The sequence below is a fragment of the Plecotus auritus genome, assembly GCF_963455305.1.
Source record: "Plecotus auritus genome assembly, chromosome: 3".
In the NCBI taxonomy this organism is placed as follows: domain Eukaryota; kingdom Metazoa; phylum Chordata; class Mammalia; order Chiroptera; family Vespertilionidae; genus Plecotus; species Plecotus auritus.
This window is the reverse complement of record NC_137772.1, coordinates 190,147,801-190,175,584: the sequence shown is the minus strand read 5'-3', so window position 1 is coordinate 190,175,584 and position 27,784 is coordinate 190,147,801. Positions and strand designations below refer to the sequence as shown.

Genomic DNA, 27,784 nt, shown 5'->3' with positions numbered 1-27,784 from the left:
TGAATTGAATTGTCATCAAGGTCTATCCGGATTCAGGTATTTTTAGTTTTAGATATTGCCTGAAGTAATCTTATACGTTTCATAATTATTAGACTTTAGGAAAAAAAACTATAGTGTGTGTTACAGATATATTTTTATTCATTTTTAAAAATATTTTTATTGATTTTAGAGAGGAAAGGAGAGGGAGAGAGAGAGAGAGAAACATCAATGATGAGAGAGAATCATTGAATGGCTTCCTCCTGCACGCCCCCTACTGGGGATCGAGCCTGCAACCCAGGCATGTGCCCTTGACTGGAATCAAACACGGGACCCTTCAGTCTGCAGGCCGATGCTCTATCCATCGAGCCAAACCAGCTAGGGCATTTTTATTCATTTTTTGTTGGCCACCAATTTTCCATTTAGTGAAAATATACATACCATAGTTCTTAAGGCAGAAAAGATATGTATGCAAAAACTACTTTTAAGTTTTTAAATGTTTTTGCCTGTTTGAAATGATATAAGAGTGGAATGGTTAACTTTATTATTTTCTCTCAACTATAAAACACAGACTCTGAAAAAGGAAAGCAGAGATGTAAGAACCAGCAATATTTTCGACGATAGCATTTTCTAATTAGTGTATAACCCAGTATGAAAATACAAGGCTGTTTTGATTTTATCCTTAAGCTCTAGTTATTCATCTTTGGAGAATCTTGATATATGAGAATATAAATTTTATACCAAGGATAAACTATGAGAGAATAGAATGATTTTCCATAATATTTTCAGAATACCTTATTTTTGACAGGGTAATGTATATTCAGTACATAATTCAAAAGACATGCAAGTATGCATTGTAAAAAATAAATTTTGCTCTCATTGCTGTCTGGGTATGAGTCCCCAGGTTGTATCTTTTCCAGAGGTAAGTTAAGTTACTTAAAATTATCATGTGTCCAATTTTCAGTGAATTGATTGTCAAATTACTTTATAGCAATGAGAAAAGAATTCTATCTATAATCCAGATACAGTGTGATTTAGTCCATGTAATCAAAAGCAGAAGTTCAAAGGTTACCTTGTTTTGATGTTTAGCAGGATATTCACATGGCTAAATGTTCTTGGTAATTAATCCACTGTAACAGCCTAATGTGGGCTAATATTCAGCCAGAAGCACCACTTTGTGCCATCTTATACTAGTCAGATACTTCCATACCAGTTAGTATATCAGCAATTCCTCTGAGCCTCTCTGATGGTGTTGTCCCTCCCCGGGTGCTTCTCCCTAACCCCACACAACCAAGCTGGAGCCAGCACTGCAGGGACCGCTGGCACCTGCTCCAATCCAAGGGATGGCACTTCTAGTAAACTAACATTTATCTGGAAAAGAAACCACTTGACGTATCTTACATTATTATCTAAGTTCACAATGTTATTCTCTTTATGATTTTTTTTAAAAAGGAAGTTTAATCTTTCTCAATGTGTCTTCTAAAATATTGATTTAAATGAAACCTAAATTTTCTCAATGTTTTTTTTTTTTTTTTAAATATATTTTATTGATTTTTTTACAGAGATGAAGGAAGAGGGATAGATAGTCAGAAACATCGATGAGAGAGAAACATCGATCAGCTGCCTCCTGCACACCTCCTACTGGGGATGTGCCCGCAACCAAGTTACATGCCCTTGACCGGAATCGAACCTGGGACCTTTCAGTCCGCAGGCCGACGCTCTATCCACTGAGCCAAACCGGTTTTGGCTAAATTTTCTCAATGTTAATTGCTTTTCAGTATGAAAAAAATTTCCCTTCTAATCTTTTTGATCCCTATTTGACTAATGGATCTTGATTAATTTTGAGGAAAATTCTTTACTTTAATGGTCTTAAATCTAGTAATTTAAAAGATGTTAATCCTAACTTAGATGAGTTTCATTTGTCATGAAAAAGTGAGAAATTTAGCTAAAAATCAGCATGAGTTTCATTTTAAAATAATTTATAATTTCTCAGAAGACCTTTATTCCTTCATCATTGGCAGTTGAGAAACGCTTTTATTCTCATTGACTAGATAAGGAATGTGAGACATAGAGAAGCAATGCCTTGATCAAACACGTATAAACAGAGGAAGAGTTTTAAGTAAGAGCCAGGTCCCTCAAAGCTTGATTCAGGGCTCTTTTCAACAAATTATACTGCCTCCTTGGAATGTTAATGCATGTGTATGCAGGCCAAATATTTCTGACATCCTGATGGGCTTCTCTTTTTCCATGGTCTCTGATATTTCTGAAAATGAGATGCAAGAGTATCTAGTGTTTAAAAACCAGGTGTTTCATTTAACCCTATGAAAGTATAAGGATTGTTTTAGACCTCTCTCTCTCTCTCTCTCTCTCTCTCTCTCTCTCTCTCTCTCTCTCTCTCTCTCTCTCTCTCTCAATGAAACTGCCACTCTTACTCAAGTCACAAGGAACGATATTGTGGCATCTGAGGGAAAGGCATATCCATATGGCAGCTTTTCAGAAGTTTAAAGTATCTGGAAGGCAGACATGCAGAGGCTCTGTGCTGTACTTAATTTTAGAAACTTCTTAATTTTAATGTGTTGTCCATGGCACAAAAGAAATTTTCACTGGGAGACTTTTGTGGTGTTTGAGGTAACAACTCTTATGTTACTAGAACCCCTTAACAACAAGGCCAACAGGAATGATTCTCTCCGTTCTGAGGATTTTCTTTGGCTTTCAGAGCCTCCAAAGCACTTTATAGCATGGCTAGACTATATTGGGTTTCCATGTTTAGATCTACACCCATAATTGAACATTTTTCTTTTTTGACTTGTATAGTACCTCTGCACTGTAACTCCAATACATAGAAAAGCCCGAGGGTCACTGCAAATCCAGATGCTTGAGATCTGTAACAGGGTCGTTTTTCAGCAGCCTCAACATGACCTTGTTACTTTTTCTTTTTTAAATCAAGGAAAAGGGAAGGGAGAAATCTTTTTTGAATTCATTTTTCCATAATTTTTTGGTCATAATTTCTTTGTTGTTTTCTAAAAAGAAATATGGCCAAATCCATTACTATCCCTCCTCAGATATCTGAAATTTGGTCTAGAGAAACATGTGCCTTCATTCTCCCCAAGGGTTGAATTTACAGGGTCTGAATGTTGCCTAACTTTTGCCAGCCTGGGTAACAGGTGGCCAGGATCTTGAACTTGACTTTGGCAAAACTTTTGAGTAAATGAAAGCCTTAAGTCCGGATTGAAATCTTTCCCTAGAGCAGCGATTTTTTAACCTTTTCATCTCATGGCACATATAAACTAATTACTGTAATTCTGTGTCACACCAAAAAATATAATTTTTGTCCATCATTAGTTGTAAGTCTGATTTATTTATACCAGACAGCTGCTGTTGTATTGGCTGTTGTCATTTTTTTATTTGCCAATATAAGGGAAAACAGGCCAGTGCCCCTGAATAAGTACTCAGGTATTGGTGGTGTTTTTTTAAAATTTTTTTATTGTTGACACTATTACAGATGTCCACCATTTCCTCCTTTCCGACCATCCACTCAGCCCCGCCACCTTCACCACATTCTTATCTGTGTCCATGGGCTGTGCATATATGCATATGAGTTCTTGGCTAATCTCTTCCAGTCCTCCCTCCCTCCTCCCCTCTGAGATCTGTTTGTTCCATGTATCCATGCCTCTGGTCCTGTTTTGTTCATTAGTTTATTTTGTTCATTAGACTCCACATATAAGAGAGATCATATGGTATTTGTCTTTTCTATCTTTTTTTGCTTACATAATAATTTCCAGGTCCAGCCTGGCCAGTGTGGTTCAGTGGTTGAGCCTCGGCCCATGCACCAAGAGGTTGCTGGTTCCATTCCCAGTCAGGGCACATGCCAGGGTTATGGGCTCAATCCCCAGTAGGGGGTGTGTAAGAGGCAGCTAATTGATGATGATCCTCTCTCATCGATATTTCTATCTCTCCCTCTCTTCCTGTTTCTCTAAAATCAATAAAAACATATCAAAAAATAATAGCACTAATCTCCAGCTCCATCCATGCTGTCACAAAGGGTAAGCATTCCTTCTTTTTTACAGCCACATAGTATTCCATTGTGTGAGGTATCACCTCACACCTGCCAGAATGACTTCCACCAATAAATCAAAAAACAAGTATGGGTGAGACTGTGGAGTAAAGGGAACCTTAGTACACTGCTGGTGGGAATGCAGACTCGTAGAGCCACTGGAAACCAGTATGGACTTTCTGCAAAAAATTAAAATTGGAACTGCCCTTTGACCTAGTATCCCACTTCTGAAAATATATCCTAAGAATCCTGAAACACCAATTAGAAAGAATATATGCATCCCCTATGTTCACAACGAACTGCCTTTTGACCCAGCAATCCCATTTCTGGGAATATATCCTAAAAATCCTAAAACATCAGTCAGAAAGAAGATATGCACCCCTATGTTTATAATAGTGTTATTTATAATGGCCAAGATCTGGAAACAGCCCAGATGCCCATCAGTAAACAAGCAGATAAAAGAGATGTAGTATGATTCTTGTGGAACATCATTTGAAAATAACTGCCTTAGAGAATTATACTGTCTAGTCCTTTTACACTATTACTTATTTTTAATTGAATTAATCAGGGTGACATTGGGTAATAAAATTATATAGGTTTTAGGTGTACAATTCTATAATACATCATCTACATATTGCATTATGTGCTCACCACCCAAAGTGTAGTCTCCTTCCATCACCATGTATTTGACCCCCTTTACCCTCTTCATCATAACCACTATACTGTTATCTGTGTCTATGAATTTAATTTGTTCATTTGTTACTTTCTCTTTTATATCCCACATATGAATGAAATAATATGGTTCTTATCCTTTTCCACCTGACGGACTTCCCTTAGCATGATACTCTCAAGGTCAAGAAAAAGACTATTTGTTGGGACAACGGGGTATAGTTTGGGTTGCTGTGCCACCACTTCTCTACTCATTTAAATTCCAGCATGTATTGGTTTTTGGTGGTGTTTGACCTAATATCTGTTTTCTATGAATCTAATAATTGTAGAATTTATGACATATTTTCCCTTCCAAAGAGTTTGTAGTTCCTCACACACTCTATTTACTCAAAATTTATCCTGTAGAGTAGAAAGAATGGACATTTCTGGTCTAAAATAACAACATAAAATGTTGAAATCCTTGGTAGGGATTAAATATACTCAGCAACAAATTTGGTAACTGAACTTGGCAGTTATAATTTGAAGCTTAGTGAACTTTTCAATGAATATTGGTACCATTCATACTATGATTTTTAAACAATACTAATCTTAATACAGGAATCATTAGTTACTAAATAGAGATTGTGTGTGTCGTCTAATACTACTACGTGCAAGGAACTCTATAATAAATTGTGTGTGATAAATAAAGATGAGTAATATATAGTTCCTATACTAAAGGAACCTACAATCTTGTTCACACCTTTAAAATTATTGTTAAAGAAGCATGCTAAATAGCTTTCCTCAGTTTCCTTAGTAAATTAAATTCTCTGGGATGATACAGAAAAGTCTCTGAAAGAAATCTGGCTAAAATCTAAACATGTTGAAAATTAATAAAACATTTCCTGCCTTTGGTAACATTTTCTTTCATTATACAATGTTTGAATACATCTTTGTTTTACTGGTTCTATACATCGTGAGTTTCAATGCTTTATGTATGTTTAAAATAGTTTTAAAATACCATATAAAGGAAATAATTTCTATATTCTTATATAAGCCCACGGGAAAGCTTCCTTATGTGTTTGATATCTGTAGAGAAATTACAGACAAAAAATAAGTAAGTTGCAGGAAAATGTTAAGATTAACATTTATTTTATATTTACAATATATGAGAAACTTAAAGGTGATTATTATGGTGTATTACATTGGAAAATAAATATCCAGTTATATAATGACTAGGGGCCCAGTGCACAAATTTGTGCACCTTGAAAGAACTGTGGGCCGCAAGGCTGCAGTGGGCAGAGGGGTGGCTCTCGGCCCATCCTCCGTGCCCCTGCCTGGCCCCTCCTGCCGTGGCCTCTGGTTTCCTCTCTGCTGGCAGCTCTGCTCCTGCTGCTGCCGCTCCCATGCGCCGACGGCACCAGCCCCACTCGCACCCGCTGACGGCGTGAAGCGATTGGAGCTGGTGCCAGCAGCAGGTGCAAGTGGGGCTGACACCATCAGTGAGTGCGAGTGATGGCTGCTGCCCGATAGCCCCTCAGGAGCAGGGGGAGGTGGAGAAGCTCTCAGGGGCAATCGGGGTCGGCAGCCACCACTCACACCCGCTGATGGCGCCAAGCGATTGGGGCCGGCACCTGGTGCCGACAGCGTGTGTGAGCGGTGGCTCCAGTGCCGGCTGCGGGTGCGAGCGCTGGGTGGGACCACGGCATGCAGGAGCAAAGAATTTTCAGTAACCACAGAGGCTTGCCCCCATGACAGCGACTGGTGCCCTGCCTTGGTCTGGCACCCCCGCTCACCTGCTCCACCATGCCACTGTGGCCAGCGCCCGCCATGTTCCGCACATGCTCCTGGTGGTCAGCGCATGTCATAGCGACCAGTTGTTCGGTTGTTCCAGTTGTTCTGCCATTCGGTCTATTTGCATATTAGCCTTTTATTATATAGGATATCTCAAGCCATAAAAGCAGGTACCTAGTACCAGATGTGTACTTGTATGTCCAAAATGGTTAATATTCTAGTTGTGAGGACAGTTTTTAGAGTATGGCACTAATAATCCCACTGTTGAGTAATATAGGTCACATTTTTAAATGACCTTGTTGTGGCACACAAGCTCTTTTAATATCTGGTACCTGCCCCTTTGTACCTTCTTGCATTACTACTAGTATATGCTTCTACTCTTAGGCAAGCTACTCTTTTTTGTTTAATGTTCTCAGTGTGTAGCAGTGAGCCTTATAAAGCAGGCTTTGGGCATATTTTCTTTCTCCGATACACACCTTGCATATACCTATGGTGTGTGTTATCTAGAGATTGTTTCTCTTTAACTATAGAAATAATTCAGTAAGAACAGACTTTTTTTTTAATATTCATGTTCCCAGGACCTACCTTTATGTCTCTTTTGTAGATGGGTGGATTTAAATAACTGGGGCTAAGACAAGAGGTTTGAACTATAGGAAAGGCTGGTAACTTGTGCATAGCTTTTCTCCATGGTCCATAAACCGCAGTTTTGGCTCTTACTTGACTTGTTATCCTATAGTGCTTGCCTCTTTTAAGTTTGGAAGAAAATGAATATATGGTGTATACCTCAATCACTAGAGGGAAAAATATACTATTCAATTTTGTTTCTTAAATACAGTGAGAAAATATTTTATTTCATGAACTTACCTGTATCTCCAAAGGATATAATCTACTAAAAATTACAATTGGGTATTTAAACTGTGGTAGTATTTGGAACCATATCAAATAGGGAAGTGCAAACAGTTCTTACGATTAAGCTAAAACAATTGTCTTATCCCAAGTCCACAAAAAGATTGGCATTTTTCTCTCTATAAAAGATGCAGTGACCATACTGAAGGAAATTGTCTCTATACTGTTCTTTAAATATTCTGAAGTCCAACAGATAGTCTATTATATTTTGCCATAGGTAAATTAGAGCTTTGCTTACTTAGTCACAGTTTAAGAGGTTACATTTTGGTGCCTTATATAAATTAATTATTATGGAATCTTTAGAGGACATATACTGAAAGGGTAAAGCAGTTCATATGTATATATATGCTAATTGGACCAGATGTCCTCTGGACAAAGCCAGGGCTGCAAGGGAAGCCCAGGTTCCGGGTGCCAGAGGGAAGCCAGTGTTGGCAGCTGGGGAAAGGAAGGCCTACTCTTGCATAAATTTCATGCATCGGGCTTCCAGTATATATATAGTTGTTAATCCTCACTCAGGATTTTTTTTTTTTCCAGTTGATTTTTAGAGAGAGTGGGAAAGTGGCAGGGAGAGGTAGAAACCGAGAGAGAAACATTGATGTGAGAGAGACACATCAATTGGTTGTCTCCCACAAGCACCCGACCAGGACCAGGGATCTAGCTTGCAATCAAGGTATGTGCCCTTGACCGGAATGGATCCCCCAGGACCCTTCATTCCTCAGGCTGATGCTCTATCCAACTGTGCCAAACTGGCTAGGGCAGCAGTTTTTTGTATTTTGATTAAACCTCAGTCAGAGCTCTATTTCCTTTACTAAATTTACTACTAATTCTGCAGCTTCAGAGTGGTGACTATTGAATTATAGGAGTGGTAGCATCATCAGACAGTCTAACATTTGCAAGAGAAAGTTAATTATCTGAAAATTTGAGGCTTATCCAGAGGTTCAAAAAGTATTTTATCTTAATGTTATTTAAATGCATGCATATTTATTTAGTTTCTTAATGCATGTTGTTTCCAACCACGTAAATCTATTTTCATAATAGAGATTATTTAAGAGATTTGGCTTATTTTTTGGCAAATGTGCCAAACGTCTGTTTTCTATAAGACGTGTCTGTTTCAACTTACTATTTTGACTATGAATAGTTTATTATCCAGATAGACCTTCAAAAATAGAATATTTGCTTAAGAGTTCTTACATATATGGTTGAATGCATATTTTAAAATGATTTGGGGTTTATAAATAGCATGTAAGATAATATTGGAAACATGTTAAGTATAAAATATAATGCTTTAAAAAAAAGGAAGGGAAAAAAGATGATAATATTCTAAGCATCTCCAATAAGGAAGTGAGTGGGTGGAACATCTTCAAATGCTGATTTTGCTTCTCTTAGAACAGCGTTAAGGTCTTTGATTGAGGTTCCAGCATTTATACTACCCACTTAAGTTTATCCAGTCTCCCAGGTTTTATTACTTTTTATGAAAACTGTCCTGACATTCCAACTGACTTCCACACGTTGACTTATATCTTTTCACATTAGGGATGTGAACTTCCTGGGGGGCAGTTCTTTTATGTTTGAAATTGCTCAGACTTTCCATCTGCTTTTACTTGACTTGTGGTCTTGAAGATCATGCTTGGCCCATGGGATGTTACAGTGTGCCGAGAGGATGTAGAGTTTTGTCAGCCAGTGAAATATGTCTGGGGTTTCTTTTTTTTCTTCTTTTTTTTTCAGCAGCTTTCATACGCTCCTCATCCTGTGTGGTCTTCACTAAATTGAATTTATATTTAACAGAACTACTCACTCTCTTTATCATCTTCTATGACTTGGCCTTTTTAAGGAGAGGTGTGTGGAAGGAACATCTGGCCAAAAAACGGTAGTCTTGGTAATAGGAAAACTTAAACCCAAAAGCTTAAAGTAGTGTTATATATGATTGTGCTTCAATATTCACAAATGTGTATTTTCTAATGCAAAAGTGGATCATATTTCAGATATATGCAACTGTCAAAAAAATTCTCATGCCAACAATAGACTCCAAGTTTTGTCTGTGATCCAAATTACTTTTTTTGTTTATTTTTAGGCACTGCTACAGTCTTCAGTTAAGCAACAAGTAGAAGCTATTGAAAAACAGTACATTTCTGCAATTGAGAAACAAGCACACAAGTGTGAGGAGTTGTTGAATACTCAGGTAATAAAATTGCACATCCATTACATACTTATACGTTTCTTCTGCCTCTTCTCCCCTGAGAGCTTTATAACTATTCAGTTTTGAACCATTTGCTTCCCATGGTATATTTTGGAGCAAAAGAATATGCTTATGTAAACTCAGTATTAAAGTTAGGGAATTTTATGATGGACTAAAAATAGGGCTAAAGGACTAAAATATATGGGACTTCCTCAAATTAATGATAATTCTTATGTTACTTTCTGGGTCATAATATTATTTATAAAATAAGAGAAGCAAATATCTGATTATAAATGTGTTATGGCATGTGTAATGATTTTAGTGGTATAAGATTTATAAATAATATGTGCATTTTTAAAAGTATTTATGCTTGAGTTACCTTTCGTTGCATAAAGGAATTGGTTTCTATTTGAATTTTTCCATTGACTTTTTTTTCTTTCCTTGATTTAATGTCTTAGAAGGCATTAAAGACTCTATTAGCTGATTTATATTTATCAATTAAGCATTAATGGATGTGTCATAATATAAATAATAATGCAAGAAATTCTCAACAACACTTTTGAATAACAAAACTTGGTAGGTGAGAAATAAAATAAACTTTATTTAAAGGACCTATTCTGTATCATGGGAAGAAAATATACTAAGAATTAGGAAAACAGAATTAGGCAGAACATTTAAATGGAGATTTATAAATATGCCACTGCATCCCCAAAGTAGAGGTAAATTCTGTTAAATATTATTCAATGTCATTTTAATAAATGGTTTGGAAAAGGAAATACACAGGGAATTTTATAAATTTGATCTAATAGTTGTGTTCTTTTGGATGGTGAAATGCTAGGTTGTCTCAGGAATGAAGTTTATATGACTTCATAATATAACAGAAAAATCAGAGAAAAATTAAGGTCATAGAACTGGAAAACAGCATAATGTATGTATTAGTCAGGACAGATTAGGTTATGCCCTAAACTCTCTGGCTTCAGATAACAAGATTTATACCCTACTCATGCTACACATACACTGAGGATTATCTTGGGGCTTGGTCTTATGTTGTCCTAACCCTAGGAAATAGCCTTGATAGTATCCTTCCTGTGTAAAACATTACCTGTTATTGCTGCAGAGTGAAAACAAGCCCAGTCAGATTTACTACCAGTAATTCAATGTTCTGCACTGGAAGTGACACTTTTATTCCCAATTTATTTCACAATCATAATGGGGCCAGGTAGCGAAATCCTACCATGAACTGTAAGGGAGAGAGCAGGAAGTATATGATAAACAGCACTAATATACCACAGTCTGCTCTTTTGGTTACCAAATATTCAGTCTCCATTTCACAGGCAAATTTGCTTATCTTATTCCTGTGGGTGAAAATATGAAAGTTCTATCCAGCTAATGCCTCAAGCTATAAAGTCCAGGATTTCTGAGTAAATAGATGGGGAATGATGTGCTGCAGTTTCCATATTATCTGGTCCAGATATGTAGTTTTTTTTTTTTTTTTTGACCTGAAGAACTAGAAACCAAAATATATGTTGTTTGCCTACAGCAAATCTAGTATAGAGTAGTGAGACAAAGGTAAGGTATTTAATCACTCTCAGTAGCAAATACTAAGAATCAGAGATGCATAGCTATTAACATTTCAGTGAACAGATTAAATAAGAATCTTTGCACTGGGGACCATGATTTTCTTTTTAGGGTTTAGGGCAGGGTCTCTAGTCCATTGTATTTTATGCTCTTACAGGTTTTAAATTTTTTAGTATCTTTGTTGGCTATATCTAATGTAGTATTAGCTAATATACCGTTTTTCAGCATGCTTTCAGCCTATGGAAAATTGGGAGCCATGGTCATCTTAAGTAGTAAATAGTCACAATTCAGGGCAATGGTTCTTTTATCTTCTTATCTGTTTGATTATAATGTTTCATTTATCAAAGGCATATCAAACCCACAGTTTTTTCAGAGACCTTCTTATATTTAATGTGTTTACATGCTTTCCTCCTCATTCTTGTCTATCTGTGTGTCTTTTTCTGGTTAAAAATAACTTAATTTAGCAAGCCTGCTTTGAAGAAATCCAAATGATCTTTTTTCCTCAAACCATTTGGTCCAAATGAAAATATATATAATATAGTCCCACCTTTATTGATTCTTTGATCAGAGACACCTTAATCGATTGAATCTTTAGCAATGAGTATGACGAACATAAACTTGCTGAAAGGCTGAACTTTGTTGGTCTTTGTTCCTCAAAGGCCTTCTCAGTTGTTTGTTTTATAAATTGAGGTTGGGAAGATGGCTGTCCCTCCAGGTCCCCAATTTTCTGAACTTTTTCTAGTACCTGTAATTCATTGCTTGTGATTCATCTTTTGTTGTTGTTTTGTTAATCCTCACCCGAGAGTATTTTTTTCCATTGATTTTTAAAGAGAAAGGAAGGGGCAGAATAAAGGGTAGAGGGGGAGAGCGAGAGAGAGAGACAGAGAGACAGAGAGACAGAGAGAGAAACATCCATGTGAGAGACACACATCGATTGGTTTCCTCCCCTGGGCACCCTGACTGGGTTGGGGATTGAACCTGAAACCCAAGTATATACCAGTGACTGGGAATCAAACCTGTGACCCTTTGGTGCTTGGATTGACACTCTAACCATTGAGCAACACCGGTCAGGGCATGAGTTATCTTTTTTCTTGTGAATTTAGCGTTAACTTGTCATTTTTTAAATAATGCCTTATTAAATATAGCTAACAGCAGGGCTAATAAATAATTTCATCAAAGTTATAGGTTAAAAAATTAACACAGAAATTAGTTTCTATACACCTGGAAACGAAGGAAATAAAGAAAGCAATTCAAATTATAATAGCATCCTAAAGAATAACTTGCCTAGAGATAAATTTAACTAAGGAGGTAACATTATACCCTGAAAACAAGAAAACATTGCTGAAAAAAATTAAAATTAGCCTAAATCAATAGAAAGACATCCCATAACCATCAACTGGAATTATTTGGTGAAGAGCATTCAAGACTACCATTGGGTATTTAGAGGATCGTAGACAATTTAGTGTGATGAAGTGCTATTTAAAAAACTAACTGCTAAAAGGGGATTTCATTAGTAGGTAAAACCATGTAAAGTGTAGAAACGGTAACTCACACTTTTTTTTTTTTCCAAATCATATTTCTTGAGACGCCATTTGAAATAGCTGAATGGTTACATAGGAATAATTTAGTTCCCTGTGTGTGTGTTTCTTTCTCTTATTTTCAGTTCTCAAATTTGTACTGGCGGTTTTATATTAGGGTTCCTATTGTAGGAAACTTAGGTTATGCCCAATTTTTTCCCAATATACACCATGCTGCAGTGACTACTTTAGCCCAGGTATTACCACCCTTTCCTCCATTCCCCACCCTACCCCCCCAAAAAAAAGGTTTGATGCTCAGGTCTAAAGCATTTAATACATTAAACAAGGGAAAATGAGTTTCTCATTATTTCTTCAGCAAAGATTTCTAGAAGTGAAATTAATTATATAGAAATAACTGTTGTTATTATCATTCACAGTTTAAGGCTTTGTAATATGTGATTAAAAAATTCTGTGTGTACTAATTTATAGCTAATAGGCAATGCAAGAACATACTTATTCACTGAGCTTTTACCAGGAAATTTTTAAACTTGTAATTTGATGAGTAAAACCTATTAGATTTATATGATGGTTCATGTTATGTCTCAACTTTGCTAGGCTTTGGTTTTTTGTTTGGTCAAACACTGGTCTAGATATTAGAGATATTGTGAAGGTATTTTATAGATTTTATTAACATTTACTAGAGGCCCATTGCAGGAAGATTCCTGCAAGTATAGGGCTTCCTCGGGCCTATTCCTGCAAGAATAGGGCTTCCTGCAGCCTCGTTCCCTCCTTTCTCTGCTGCCTCGCTACCTTCTCCGCCTCTTCACTCCCTTCTGCAGCGCTTGGCTTCCTTTTCTGCTGTTTTCAGTCTTTGCTCTGCACCTGCATTTGCAAATTAACCACCATCTTTGTTGGGTTAATTTGCATACTCACTCCTGATTGGCTGGTGGGCATAGCAGAGGGACAGTCAATTTGCATGTTTCTCTGTTATTAGTGTAGATAATAAGTTGTCTTGAAGTAAAGGATATTACCCTAGGTGGGTGGGCCTCATCTAACCAATTAAAGGCCTTAAGAGCAAATACTATGGTTTCCCATAACAGAAGAAATTCTTCTGCAATATTGTAATATAGAAATCCCAAGTTTCCAGCCTGTCCTACAGAATTTCTATTTGCTAGCATCTACAATACCATGAACTAATTCCCTCAAATAAATAATTCTGAATTTCTCTCTTTTCCACCTCTTTCTCCCTTTCCCTCCCTCTCTATGTATCCCATTGGTTCTGTTTCTGTGGAAAAGTATGTCTAATTCAGTTTGTAACTTTGTATTTATATGCTTATCTTTGAGACTACCATGACGTTTTAAGGATGTGTTAGAACTTGGTCATGCTTTTCTAGACACGCTCTGTGCTATTTATCTGCAGAGTTTGATTAGTTTTTATATAGTCACTGAAAGTGCTAGAAAGCTGTATTTGCATCCCATTCTTATCACTTCTATTACTATAGGGCATACCAAATGTTTACTTTAAATTATTTATAAATTTATAAATGTAGGTATTGAAGAATTCTGGCTATCTTTACTGTCTATGTCCAAAAGTACGTATTATAATTGCATCAGATAGTCAAAGTTTTCTCATAAATTCAAACAGAATTCATCCAATTATATTAATCAGTTATTTGGTAATTAATATTTTCATACTATTATAGGGATAACTAGAGGTCTGGTACACGAAATTTGTGCATGGCGGGGAAGGTGTGTCCCTAAGCCCAGCCTGCACCCTCTCCAATCTGGGACCCCTTGAGGGATGTTCGACTGCCTGTGGGATCGGGCCTAAACAGGCAATCGGACATCCCTCTCACAACCCAGGATTGCTGGCTCCCAACCTCTTGCCTGCCTGCCTTCCTGATTGCCCATAACTGCTTCTGCCTGCCAGCCTGATCACCCCCTAAGCACTCCCCTGCAAGCCTGATTAACACCTAACTGCTCCCCTGCTGACTTGATTGCCCCTAACTGCCCTCCCCTGCTGGCCTGGTCACACCCAACTGGCCTCCCCTGCAGGCCTGGTTGCCCCTAACTGCCCTCCCCTGCAGGCCTGGTCTTCCCCAACTGCCCTCCCCTGCAGGCCTGGTCACCCTCAACTGCCTTCCCCTGCAGGCCTGATCTCCCCCAACTGTCCTCCCCTGCAGGCCTAGTTGCCACCAGCTGCCCTCCCCTGTAGGCCTAGTTGCCACCAACTGCCCTCCCCTATAGGCTTGGTCCCCCTAAACTGCCCTCCCCTGCTGGTCTGGTCACCCCTAACTGCCCTCCGCTGCCAGCCTGGTCGCCCCTAACTGCTTTCCCCTGCTGGCCTGGTCTCCCCCAACTGCCCTCCCTTGCAGGCCTGGGTCCCCCCCAACTGTCCTCCCCTGCAGGCCTGATCCCCCCCAACTGCTCTCCCTTGCAGGCCTGGGTACCCCCCAACTGTCCTCCCCTGCAGTCCTGGTTGCCCCCAACTGCCCTCCTCTGCCAGCCCAGTCACCCCTAACTGCCCTCCCCTGTAGGCCTGATTACCCCCAACGGCCCTCCCTTGCAGGCCTGGTCCCTCCCAACTGCCCTCCCCTGCTGGCCTGATAGCCCACAACTGCCCTCCCCTGCTCACTATCTTGTGTCCACATGGGAGCGGCCATATTTGATCACACAGGGGTGGCCATCTTGTGTGTTGGAGTGATGGCCAATTTGCATATTACTCTTTTATTAGATAGGATAGGTAAAAGGTTATGTATCATAATCCAAATTTTACAAGAATTAATGACAAATATTACTCTTTCGTTTTACTTAATTTTATATGTAATTGTTATAAAACAATAACACTAATTTTATTACTTGTATAAGAATTGTAGTATTCTTATTCTAATCCATTCTTAACAAACCATCAGGATCACTTATGTCTCATTTTCATAAAATAGGCAGAAAAAGTGTGCCATGAGACTATTTATCTGAGGAAAAATACCTTTTACTACCTGCTAATTATTGCCCCAAAGGTATATAGTGATGTGTTGGCAGGTTGTGGCTAGCCATAAAATTATTGTGCTCTCTTGCCACATACTTCACTTTTCTTTATTATCCACATTTCATACCATAGTTAGTAAATTTAAGAGAGTGAATAAAGCAGTGAAATTTTACATTGAAATCTACTAAACAGAAAATAATGAGGTTACCTACTATTTCTCTTGCATATATCCTCTGAGAGAATAGGCAGATTATTATCCCCATTTAAAATAACATGTGATGTTTACATTAAGAAGAAAGCCACAGAAAGAACAGTCCTACTCAATTCTTCGGGGAAAATTTGTAATGATAAGGAGAAATTAGGACTCCTTAATTCCTGTGTAATTTTTTTGTTTGTTTTCTAATTCCTTTGTTTTGCTTTTTCCCTGTCACTGCTCTCCCTCGGTACAAAGATCACTCTTTTTGACAGAGGACATGTTCAAAGAGAACAGAAGCCCTGGTGTAGTGAAAAGATTGTTACTGGGTACCACCCAGCCAATGACATGTGCATGATTGCCTGTCCAGGCAAATTTTGATCAAGGAGCTTACAAATGAAAATGGTGAAACATGGCCTGTGATCTTTTGAGGCATTTTTAAAAAATGAGCTAAGTACCTGAGACTGGAAATGGAAAAGTACTCTTAACTTTCAAAAAGAATGTTTCACCAACTGGTGATTGTAATGTTGGTCCCTGGCATGATTCCAGATGGATTTCTAAAGAAGACTGGTAACTTCTGGAACTAAAGTTGATTGGCTAAGAAAATATTGTCCAGCTAAAATTACCCTTTTAGGGGAGAGATTTGCTAGTCTAGTCAGTCAGGTAAAGATTATCTAAACTTTAATTCATTAAGTCTCTCACAAGATCACAGGGAAAAAAAGTGTGAAACATACATATGAGGGAAAGGGCATTAGATAAATAATTGACTAAGTGGCCTCACCACATATATAAATGCACTAGAGGCCTGGTGCATGAAATTTGTGCACGGGGGTAGGGGGTGTGTCCCTCAGCCCAGCCTGCACCCTCTCCAATCTGGGACCCCTAGAGGGATGTCCGACCGACTCTTTAGGCCTGATCCCAGTAGGATCAGGCTTAAACGGACGGTCGGACATCCCTCTCACAATCTAGGACTGCTGGCTCCCAACTGCTTACCTGCCTGCCTTCCTCATTGCCCCTAACCGCTTCTGCCTGCCAGCCTGATCACCCCCTAACCACTCCCCTGCCAGCCTGATTGATGCCTAACTGCTCCTTTTCCAGCCTGTTTGCCCCTAACTTCCCTCCCCTGCAGGCCTGGTCCCCCCCAGCTGCTCTCCCCATCAGGCATGGGTTCCCCCCAACTGCCCTTCCCTGCAGGCCTGATCGCCCCCAACTTCCCTCCTGTGCCAGCCTGGTCCCGCCCAACTGCCCTCCCCTGCTGGCCATCTTGTGGTGGCCATCTTGTATCCACATGGGGGCTGCCATCTTTGACCACATGGGGGCAGCCATCTTGTGTGTTGGAGTGATGGTCAATTTGCATATTACTCTTTTATTAGATAGGATAGAGGCCTGGTGCACGGGTGGGGGCCAGCTGGTTTGCCCTGAAGGGTGTCCCGGATCAGGGTGGGGGTTCCCTTGGGGCATGGGGCACCCTGGGCAAGGGGCCTGTGGTGGTTTGCAGGCCAGCCACACCCTGCAGCAACCCAAGTGGAGGCCCTCATATCTGGGATTTATTTATCTTCTGTAATTGAAACTTTGTAGCCTTGAGCAGAGCCAAGCCTCCTGCTGCTCCATGGCCACAGCCATTTTCGTTGGGATTTATTTATCTTCTATAATTGAAACTTTGTGGCCTTGAGCGGAGTAGGCCAAGGCAGGCCAGGACTGCGGAAGCTTGGCTTCCTCCATTGCTGGGGGCAATTCAAGCCTCCTGCTCTCTCCACCTCTGTGGCTGCCGCCTTTTTGTTGGGATTTATTTATCTTCTATAATTGAAACTTTGTAGCCTTGAGTGGAGGCCTGTGCCGGCCAGGGTGTGCGGAAAGCTTGGCTTCCTCCATTGCTGGAGAAACCCAAGCCTCCTGCTCTCTCCATGGCCACAGCCATCTTGGTTGGGTTAATTTGCATACTCACTCCCGATTGGCTGGTAGGCGTGGCTTGTGAGTGTAGCGGAGTGATGGTTAATTTGCATATTACTCTTTTATTAGATAGGATGGAGTGATATCAAGTTGTGGAATTGTCTCTAGTGAAATGCCATAGGGTACTACCTTCATCCCTATTCTGCTCAGTATGTTATTAATGATTTGGAGGAATATATTGAAAGCATTTTTTTCACATTTGTGTACGACATGAAGTTGTATTGAAAACATTTTTTTGGAGAATGGCATAGTTGGGCTGTATCCAAAGTGAAATTCAAAAGCAATAAATATTAGCATTTATACTTAAAACTTAAGCATCAGTAGAGCATTACGATCCCAACTAAGCCATATAACATATTTCATATTTATGGGTTTTATTTAGTAAGTTTTAAAAGCAGGTTTTAAAAACTAATATAACTTTACTTTGATATAATTGAAATCAACTTTCCAAAGGGGGGCGGGGGAGAGGGAGGAGAAAGAGTGGAGTCCTACTCTTTTTGAACTTATACACATAGTTCCTTTTAGTACTAGGTGTCATTCTTTTAAAAGGTTATTTTCAATTTGTAACATATTTAAAGGACAGTGAATATAGAGTTGAAGAGACATAAAAACATATATTACAAAGAACAATTAAAGGCACTACTTGCAATACGTTACCTATTTTGAAGTTTTTTATATGAAAAATAAAAATTGACTTTTTTTGGATCATTCTAGGGTCAGTGTATTGAAAGCAGAGATAAACTTTTTAACTGAACACAAAAATACAAAGATGTATTAGGGTTCACCTAACTATATTACATTGATACGAAATCACCAATATTAGACCATTTTTACCTAAAATAATAGCTATTTCATATGGTTTAATCTATAATAAAGGGATAGTGAGTAGTGTTTTCTCAAGGTAGCACATCACCTTTCTTAGGAGTAACCTTGTCACAACAATGATAGTCATTAAATGGATAATTTGTGAAGGTGCTCTAAGCATTGGATGAGTAGTCAGATTAAGTATTCTTTAAGTTTTGGCCCCAAGATTTTGTGATTTTAAATATTGAGTTTAAATTGCATTACCTGGGCATTTGCTGAATGGAGATCCAGATAGATATGGGCATGAGTATAGTTGACATTATCATTTTTGCCTTAGAATTTCCTCATTTGTCTACATACATAAAGACTTTTTACTATAATTATGGACATGATAAGAAAATGTATATTTTTAGTGCTAGGCTGTTTACTTCAATCCTTAAAGGGAATATTTAAAAATTAATTTCTACCTTTACATTGACAACTTTTTTAAAGCATGATTTCATTTCTATAAACCAATATCTTAGGTATTTTTCTTCAGAAAATTAATATTTTCTTTAAAATATCACTGGATAAAATTAATTCCTTGGGCAGAAAAAATTTCTTATGAAATACTTTTTATTAACTTACTAGAGGCCTGGTGCACGAAATTCGTGCACGGGTGTGTGTGTGTGTGTGTGTGTGTGTGTGTGTGTGTCCCTCAGCCCAGCCTGCACCCTCTCCAATCTGGGACCGACCCCTCGAGGCATGTTTGACAGCCTGTGGGATCGGGCCTAAACAGGCAGTTGGACATCCCTCTCACAATCCAGGACTATTGGCTGCTTCTGCCTGCCAGCCTGATTACACCTTAACCACTCCCCTGCCAGGCTGATCGACACCTAACTGCTCCCCTGCCAGCCTGATTGCCCCTAACTGCCCTCCCCTGCCAGCCTGGTGGCCCCCAACTGCCCTCCCCTGCTGGCCTGCTCGCCCCTAACTGCCCTCCCCTGCTGACCCTATTGCCCCTAACTACCCTCCCTTGCCGGCTTGGTCACCTCCAACTGCCCTCCCCTGCAGGCCTTGTCCCTCCCAACTGCCCTCCCCTGCAGGCTTGGTCACCCCTAACTGCCCTCCCCTGCAGGCCTTGTCCCCCCCAACTGCCCTCCCCTGCAGGCCTGGTCACCCCTAACTGCCCTCCCCTGCTGGCCTGATCGCCCACAACTGCCCTCCCCTGCTGGCCATCTTGTGTCGGCCACCTTTTGTCCACATGGGGGTGGCCATCTTTGACCACATTGGGGCGGCCATCTTGTGTGTTGGAGTGATGTTCAATTTGCATATTACCTCTTTATTATATAGGATAGAAGATAAAGTATTGAAAGTACATTGCAGAAATAATAGTAAAATAACTGCTTATTATAGAAAACTTATCTACCCACTAAATTTATTTACTCTGAGGTTTTTTTAAATACGTTTTTTATTGATTTTAGAGAGAGGAATAGGGAGAGAGATGGATAAAAACATAGATGATTGGCTGCCTCCTGCATGCCCCCTACTGGGGATCAAGCTTGCCACTGAGGCATGTGCCCTGACCTGGAATCAAACCCATACCCTCTTGGTTCATTGTCGACACTCAACCACTGAGCCACAGGGGCTGCTTTGAGGTTTTTAAAATAACTTCTGTTCTGTTTTAAATGATAACAATTTTAATGAAAAGGAGGCATGAGGAAGATCTTTATACTTAATGGATTATCTATCACATAAGCAATTTAATAATTTAGATTGGACAGCTATTTATTATTTTTGGTATCTTATAATTAAAGCTCATGAATCCGAAGTTGGTGTTAGATGAAAATAGTTTTATTACTTGTATACTCAAAACACAGCATTATTTCATTGGTCACAAGGATTAGCTAAATCAAACTCTGAAATATTCTGCATATAAATTCTTATCATTTGAAAAAAGTAAATTCTCATCATTTGCATTACTTTCAAGGTCTGTTTCAAGAAATGATGATGCGCCCTGGTCAGTGTGTTCAATGGTTAGAATGCCCACACACTGAGGGGTCACAAGTTTGATTCCCAGTCACGGGCACATACCTGGGCTGCAGGTTTGCTCCCAGGCCCTGGTCGGGACATGTGCAGGAGGCAACCAATCCATGTGTCTCTCTCACATAGATGTTTCTCTTTCTCTTCCCCTCCCACCCTTCCTTACACACTCTACAAAGCAATGGAAAAAATGTCCTCAGGTGAGGATTAACAACAACAACAAAAATGTTGACCCATTTGGTATCTCAAAAATGTTTGTATGGGTACTTACAAGTTCTCCATTTATTCCTGTTGTGACTTAACCATTATTATAGGTCCTATAACACTTGATTGTATGAGTGGCAGTAAAAGAGGAAATAAGTAGATAAGTGAAGTGAGGACTGAAGTTCAGATTATGAAATTATCAGACTTACTATAAGTAGCATGTCTAAAAAAGCATTCACATTATATTATAGGTGCATGCTCTAAGTATTTTACTGCATTAACTCATTTAATATTTACATTTCACTTTAGATGTTGCTGGAATGAAACAAATAGATTAGACTACTAGAACAGAGCTCTATGAAGGTGTATAGTTGTTCCCAAAATAGTAATCCTGTCAGCTCTCCTGAGTGAAAGAAAAAAGGACCTGGAGTAAATGGAAGGCTTTATAGTGGCAGCAGCCTCCAGCTGTTCCAGAGCAGCTTCTTCTGTGTACCCCATAACGCTGTGCTATTAATGCCCATAAATCAAAGGCTGCCAGGAACCCACCTGTAGTCTAACAAAGTTTGGTTTATAAGGTTGCTGCACAAGGGATAATATATACCAAGGGAACTATGAATATCTTAAAAGGGCAAATAGGGAAGAATATTACAGGATTGGGGGGGCTAGAATTAGTCATGGAATGGTCTTGCAGAGATTTGTAAGAATTTATTTAAAAAGTGACTGGAACAGTCTGTGATCTTCAGAACACGTGAGTTTGTCTAGAATTACTATTAGACTAGTTTCTTTCTGTGCTCTTTGCTTAAAATATATGGGTCTGAGTGAAGTATTGATAAAAGATTTGACCTCAGATAGTCTTTTATGCACATCATGGGTAGGTCCAACACAATTTATTTATTTTGTGACTCAACTGTGTTTTGCAAAATGTGGTTTTTGTTCCCGCTTACACTGCTCCCTCTTGGGTTAGTTGTCAGTAATATTGTCTTTTACTTTATCAGGATAATTGTAATCTTTTTCTGACTTAACCTCAGATGAAGGGAGTTAATCATACTCCCCAGTTTAATCATACTCCCCAGTTCATCAGTTCATGGCATATTATACTATTGGGTCTTGCAAGGCCCGTGTGTGTGTGTGTGTGTGTGTGTGTGTGTGTGTGTGTGTGCACATACATTAAATTTTGTCCTTATTCCCCAGTTTTAATACTGTCTTCCCTATCATTTGTGCCCTTATTTTGCAATCTATGTGTTATTATTTTGTATGTATATAATTTTATTTTGCAAAAATGGTATTATGTTAGAACTCATTCTGTTTCCTACTTTTTTCCACTAAGGTCTAGGCTTCTAAAATCCACTATACATTGTGCTTTTAAAATTCTAAATTGTTGATATATGTATATGATTTCCCATGTTTTAGCATCTTTCTGTTACTATGTATAAATCTAATTCACTTTTCAAAGTTGTAGCCTCCATATTTTCTCTATTCACTCTCATAATGGAGCTAGCTCTAGGTTGTCTCTTAACTCTTTACCAACCCAATAACTTTTATGTGTTCTTATAGTTAAGTGCAAGAAAAAAATGTTTGTCCATCAATTGTTGATCATCATCTCCATACAAGAGTGTAAATGCTGTATGATAGGCCATGCATATATGTAAATATTGCCGATTTGTTCTCCAGAATGGTGGTGACAGATTGCAGTCCTACCAGCAATACACAGATTCCTACATTCCCCAAACCTGGCATTATCCAGCTTCTAATTTTTACTCTTTTAATAATCAATGCATCATTCTTAATTTGCATTTCTTATCATAAATTTGTTAATATAGAGGATTACTTTTTCAATTAATCCCCTATTCATTAGTCTTTTTTAAAATTGAGGTTGATCTATATGTTTTGCCAACTTTCAGGAGTTCTTTGTAAATTTAAATATTAATCCCTAAAGGGTTTTAGATAAAATGAATATCTTTTATCTGTAAATGGAATACGAACTTTGTCATTAGTGTTTATTGCTAAAAAAATTAATAAATCCCTAATTCTAATATAATCCAATTCATTAATTATTGCCTTGTGGTTTGTACTAAGTTTCTTTAAGAATTCCTTTATTATCCTTACAGGCAAAGGCTTATCTGTATACTTTTTTCCTACTAACTTTATATTTCACATTTTTTCCCTATAGAGTCTAACTTTGCATTTAATCCTATATAATAAAAGGCTTATATGCAAATCGTCCCCTCAGGAGTGTGACTGACTGGGAGTTTGACCACTTGCTATGATGTGTGCTGACCACCAGGGGCAGCGCAGAACAAAGGAAGGCCCCAATTGGCCCTGATCACCGGCCAGGCCTAGGGACTCTACCTGTGCACAAATTTTGTGCACCGGGCCTCTAGTATTAAAGATCCAGTGTCCACTTGTATGTTCCTCCCTAAAATGAGCCACTTTTCCTTAGTAGCATATGTTTCAGTCCACTTTCTGGTTAAAAACCTGTGTGTGATTTTTCAGGCCTGACCTTAGGCAATTACCAAGGCTTTACCTGTCAAGCCTCAGGGAAAAAAATACTCTTCCCTCACTAGAGGTGGTACAAAATCAATGGATTGCATTCAAGTACTCAGGCCCCAAAAGCTGGCCATGCTCTTTGCATAGCTGCATTCCTAGCTCAGGGGTCTTCATTCCTATTTCTCTTTATCTGAAACTTTGGATAGAGGTCTTTTTGAGGTGCTTCTGCTTAGGCCTCCTTATTGGAAGTAGGAGGGAGAAACCTTAAAGATACTTTTCCCCACTCTGACTCAGTATTCAGTACTTTCGCACTCCTCCTCCTGACTGCCTTTTTCAACCCCCACCCTAGGGTCCATAAAACTGTCAAAGACTATTGTTCAGGATTCCAACAGTAGTAAGATGACTCTCACTTCTGTGCTACTTCATATGACCTGCACCTGTGCACAGTTCTGTGGGGAAAATGGAATAGGGAGGAATCGGTGCTTCTCAGTTTTTAACTGCTTGCTCATAAGTAAGTGATTAAAGGCTTCTCTCTTTCATTTTCCCTCATTGTTGCTTAATCAGCAACTCGCACACCTGCGAGCTTGCTCTCTCCAGTCAGCTGAGTTCCTGACAGCACTAAGGTGGTGTTTTCAGAGTATAGTTTCTGGACCAGAAGCTTCAATAACAGCATTACTCTGGAGTTTGTTAGAAATGCAAGTCTCTAGCACCATCCCAGACTACTTAATCAGAAACTCTGCTCTTGGGCCCATCATCTCAGTACTCCAGCTGATTCTGATATATGCAGAAGTTTGAGAACCACTGAACGAATAAACAATGTACCCTTTACACATTGTTTTGTAGTGCCTCTTTATCCTATATTAAGTTCCCATATATTACATGGGGCTATCTCTGAGCTCTCTATTCTGTTGCATTAATTTATCTGTTTATTCTTATATATGTACCATACTATTTGTATTACTGTTTATTACAGTGTGGTATATCTTATTATGTGGTATTGTCACGGCAAAGTAACCACAGATGGGTAAACAGACCACCAAGCACTAGGGAGATGCAGAAATTCACCTTATTCCAAAAGCAGCGCTGCTGGCTCAGGGGATCAGTACCCAAAGCTGAGCAGCCTCTGTTCTCCTAAACTCAGTTTTATATGTCCCCAGATTCTGTTTCTTGCTTCCGGGTCTTTGTGTGGGTTTTTCTAAATGCTATTTTGCTGCAAAGTAGGTTATGGAAAGTCCCCTAGCTGACACTAGTTGCTAATACCTGGGGACTTAGTTTTGGTTGAAAGCCTCTGCAAACTCGAGGGCTAGACTAATTATAGATAAGCAAGCAACCTGTCGCTGCTGGGGCTGGGTTAAGCTGTCCTTACACTGTCCCTACAATCACCCACACTGCCCTTATACTGCCCACTGCCCTTACAGTATGACTTATCTCTGCTCTTCTTGATTTTTTTTCTTTCAACATTTTGAATATTTCACTCCAGTTTTTAGCTTGCATAGTTTCTGAAAAGAAGTCTACTGTAATCTTGATGGTTTTCTTCATATACATTTTATTTACAAGTTTTTTTTATTTTTTGTTCTGGCTTTTTTCCGATTTCCTCTTTATCATTGATACTCTATTTGAATACAATACATAAGTGTAGGTTTTTAATATTTATATTGCTTGTTTTTTTTCTATGCTTCCTGGGTCTGTGGTTTGATGTTTGTTATTAATTTTAGAAAATTTTCTGTTATTACTTCAAATATATCATCTTAATTCTTATTATTCAAATATATCTATTATCACTTCACATATTACACATATGTTATTCTTTTTAAAATTACCTCACAGTTCTTGTTGTTCTGCTCTGTGGTTTTGTTTTGTTTTCCTCTTTGTTTTTGTTTCTTTTTGCAGTTCAGTCTAGGGCAAGCAGGTCAAACTCAAAGGCTAACATGGGCCAAATAAACAAGGTTTAAGTTTATGTAGGCCACAAAAAACAAAAGCTTCAATTTTCATAGAAACATAGGTTTATTTTGATAGAGACATGCTGAATACAAAGGGCTGAAATAAATGAGTAATTGTTAACATAAAATAATAGAACATTTTAATAAAAATTAATATTCTTGAACATTAACTTACCAGACACTGAATAACCGTAAATTAATAAGCATAACGCAAATAAGCCTATTTTTCTTGTTCTCCAAAAGTGAAATATTTCCTGTTGCACACACAAAACAAGTCAGTACAAGACTAATGACTTGGCAATTGTCTGCAAAATATTCACTGCTAGTATTAGTGGAGAGACATGGTGCACCTGCATATAAGGTGCATAAGGGAAATGAATGCAACACGATTATAGTAATCAGTCATTAGTGAACTTATATTTCATTATTAATTATCTATAACAGGATATTGTAAAAATTAAGTTATGAAATTTTTATTAAAACATTTCTTACAAACCGTTATATTGACTGGGCTGCAAAAATATTCTTTGTGGGCCACATGTGGCCTGCAGGCCATGAGTTTGACATGCTTGGTCTAGGAAGTTTTTATCGGCCTATCTTCATGCTCCTGATTTTTTCCTTGCTTAGGTTGACTCTACTGATGAACCCATCAAAGGCATTCTTCCTTACTGTTTTGATTTCTAGCATTTCCTTTTGATTTTTTCTTAGAGTTACCATCTATATATTAATCATCTACCATTGAATATTATCTTCTTTTTCCATTAGATTCTTCAACATGTTAATCATTTTTATTTTAAGTTTCCAGTCTTATGTTCCAAAATCTTTGTCCTTTCTGAAATGGGTTCTGATTTTTTTTTTGTTCCTTGAGACGTTTATAGCTATTTAGTATGCCTTATAATTTTTTTGTTAAAAGATGATTTTGTAACTATGTGTGATGACATGTTAACTATATTTATTGTGATCATTTTACAGTATATACAAATATTGATTCATAACATTACCTGAAACTAATGTCATATGTTAATTATACCTCAAAAATATGAACATATTTTTGTAATAGAAATTGTGGTAAATAGACTTTTATTGGTAAGTTCTGTGATTTTGTCAGAAGTGAGCAGCTTTTTTAACGTTTTCTGTTGTAAGTTGCCACAGGATTCAGATTCCTAAAGGTCCAAAGGTCCTTGTTCTTATCTCCCTTGTTGTCTTTGGCTTCCCTAAGAATTCCTCCTTAGATAGAGTCTGCATCTTACAGCTCTTTCAGCTATTATCCACTGTTACGCTAGTAAGGCATTGGGGCAGGGAAGCATCCTATTCTCTTATGATAAAAATATTTGTCTTTTAGTGGGTTCAGTCCTTTACAAGTATTTGTTAGCACACACACACACCCTCCCCCATTTTATAAGACACAAGATGGCTAGAGGGAGCTAGAATCTTGGTAATGCCTTTCCTGGAGGAGGAAGGTTTTATAAGGCTTTATTAAAGTCTTTTTACTTAAAGAATAGGCCTTGGTTATGGAGAATGCTCTGAGCATAATTCACAGTGGTTATATTTTCTACTCCGTTTGCCAGAGGTAAGAGGGAAAATTTCTTGCCTCTTCACATTGAGATCCTGATCAGATTTCTGGGGAGAAAACTCAAAAGAGTGTGGGGATCCTATGACATCAACCCCCAAGAGTTCTTACTCTCATACTTAGTCTCATTCAGTCTCCAGCGATTCCTCAAATTTATCATGTAAGTGTTCCTACCAGTTTATGTGTTCAGCAGCTTCTGTTCTGGGTAGGAAGATCTTGGTTGTGTCTCACTGGATTTTCCTATCTCGGTAGATTTTGGGGTGGCAGTTAGCCCTGTGAGATTTCTTTGATGGATCTAAGGCACATCATTGATCTTAGTTTGTTCAGCTTTTTACTTGTTTTAAGAATTCGAGTGATATTCCAAGCTTTTTACATGTCAAAGCTGAAAGTGAAAGTGTGAATATATGGTTTGATTATCTACTTTACAAATTTATCCATCAAAACTTTCCTTAGATTAAAAGTTTTCATTACAAATGAAAACTTTCATTACAAATAAGACCAATAAAGACATACACTGAGTGGCCAGATTATTATGATATCTGAACGCATAATAATTTGGCCATTCAGTGTATGTATGTGTGTGTGTGTGTATATATATATTAGAGGCCCGGTGCATGAATTTGTGCGTGGGTGGGGTCCGGCTAGCCTGGCTAGGGGGAGGAGACATGGGCGGTTGGCCGGTCTGCCTGCTGATTGAACTCCTGGTCGAGGGGACAATTTGTATATTTGCCTTTTATTATATAGGATATACACTGTACACTGAGTGGCCAGATTATTATGTGTTCAGAGATCATAATAATCTGGCCACTCAGTATATAGTGACTCTAGTTGAAGTGGGGATGGGGATGTCTAGTTCTCTGCAGAACAGAATTTGAAAACTATTGGTCCCTTTTATAAACAAACTGATCAGGACCAGTACTAAACTCTTATGAATATTCTATTGTTTTTTTGTTAATCATCTTGTCTTTTATTGATGTTAGTA

At 38.4% G+C, this 27,784-nt stretch overlaps 1 protein-coding gene across 2 annotated transcripts in view; it reads left to right on the top strand.

Moving 5' to 3' along the window:
- CCDC91 (coiled-coil domain containing 91) overlaps positions 1 to 27,784 on the top strand; it is a 291,950-nt gene that overhangs the window by 166,923 nt on the left and 97,243 nt on the right. For both annotated transcript variants that reach the window (XM_080662857.1, XM_080662858.1), the window contains one exon: positions 9,447 to 9,554. In XM_080662857.1, the coding sequence (XP_080518983.1) occupies positions 9,447 to 9,554 (108 nt within the window). The remainder of the gene's footprint in view (positions 1 to 9,446; positions 9,555 to 27,784) is intronic.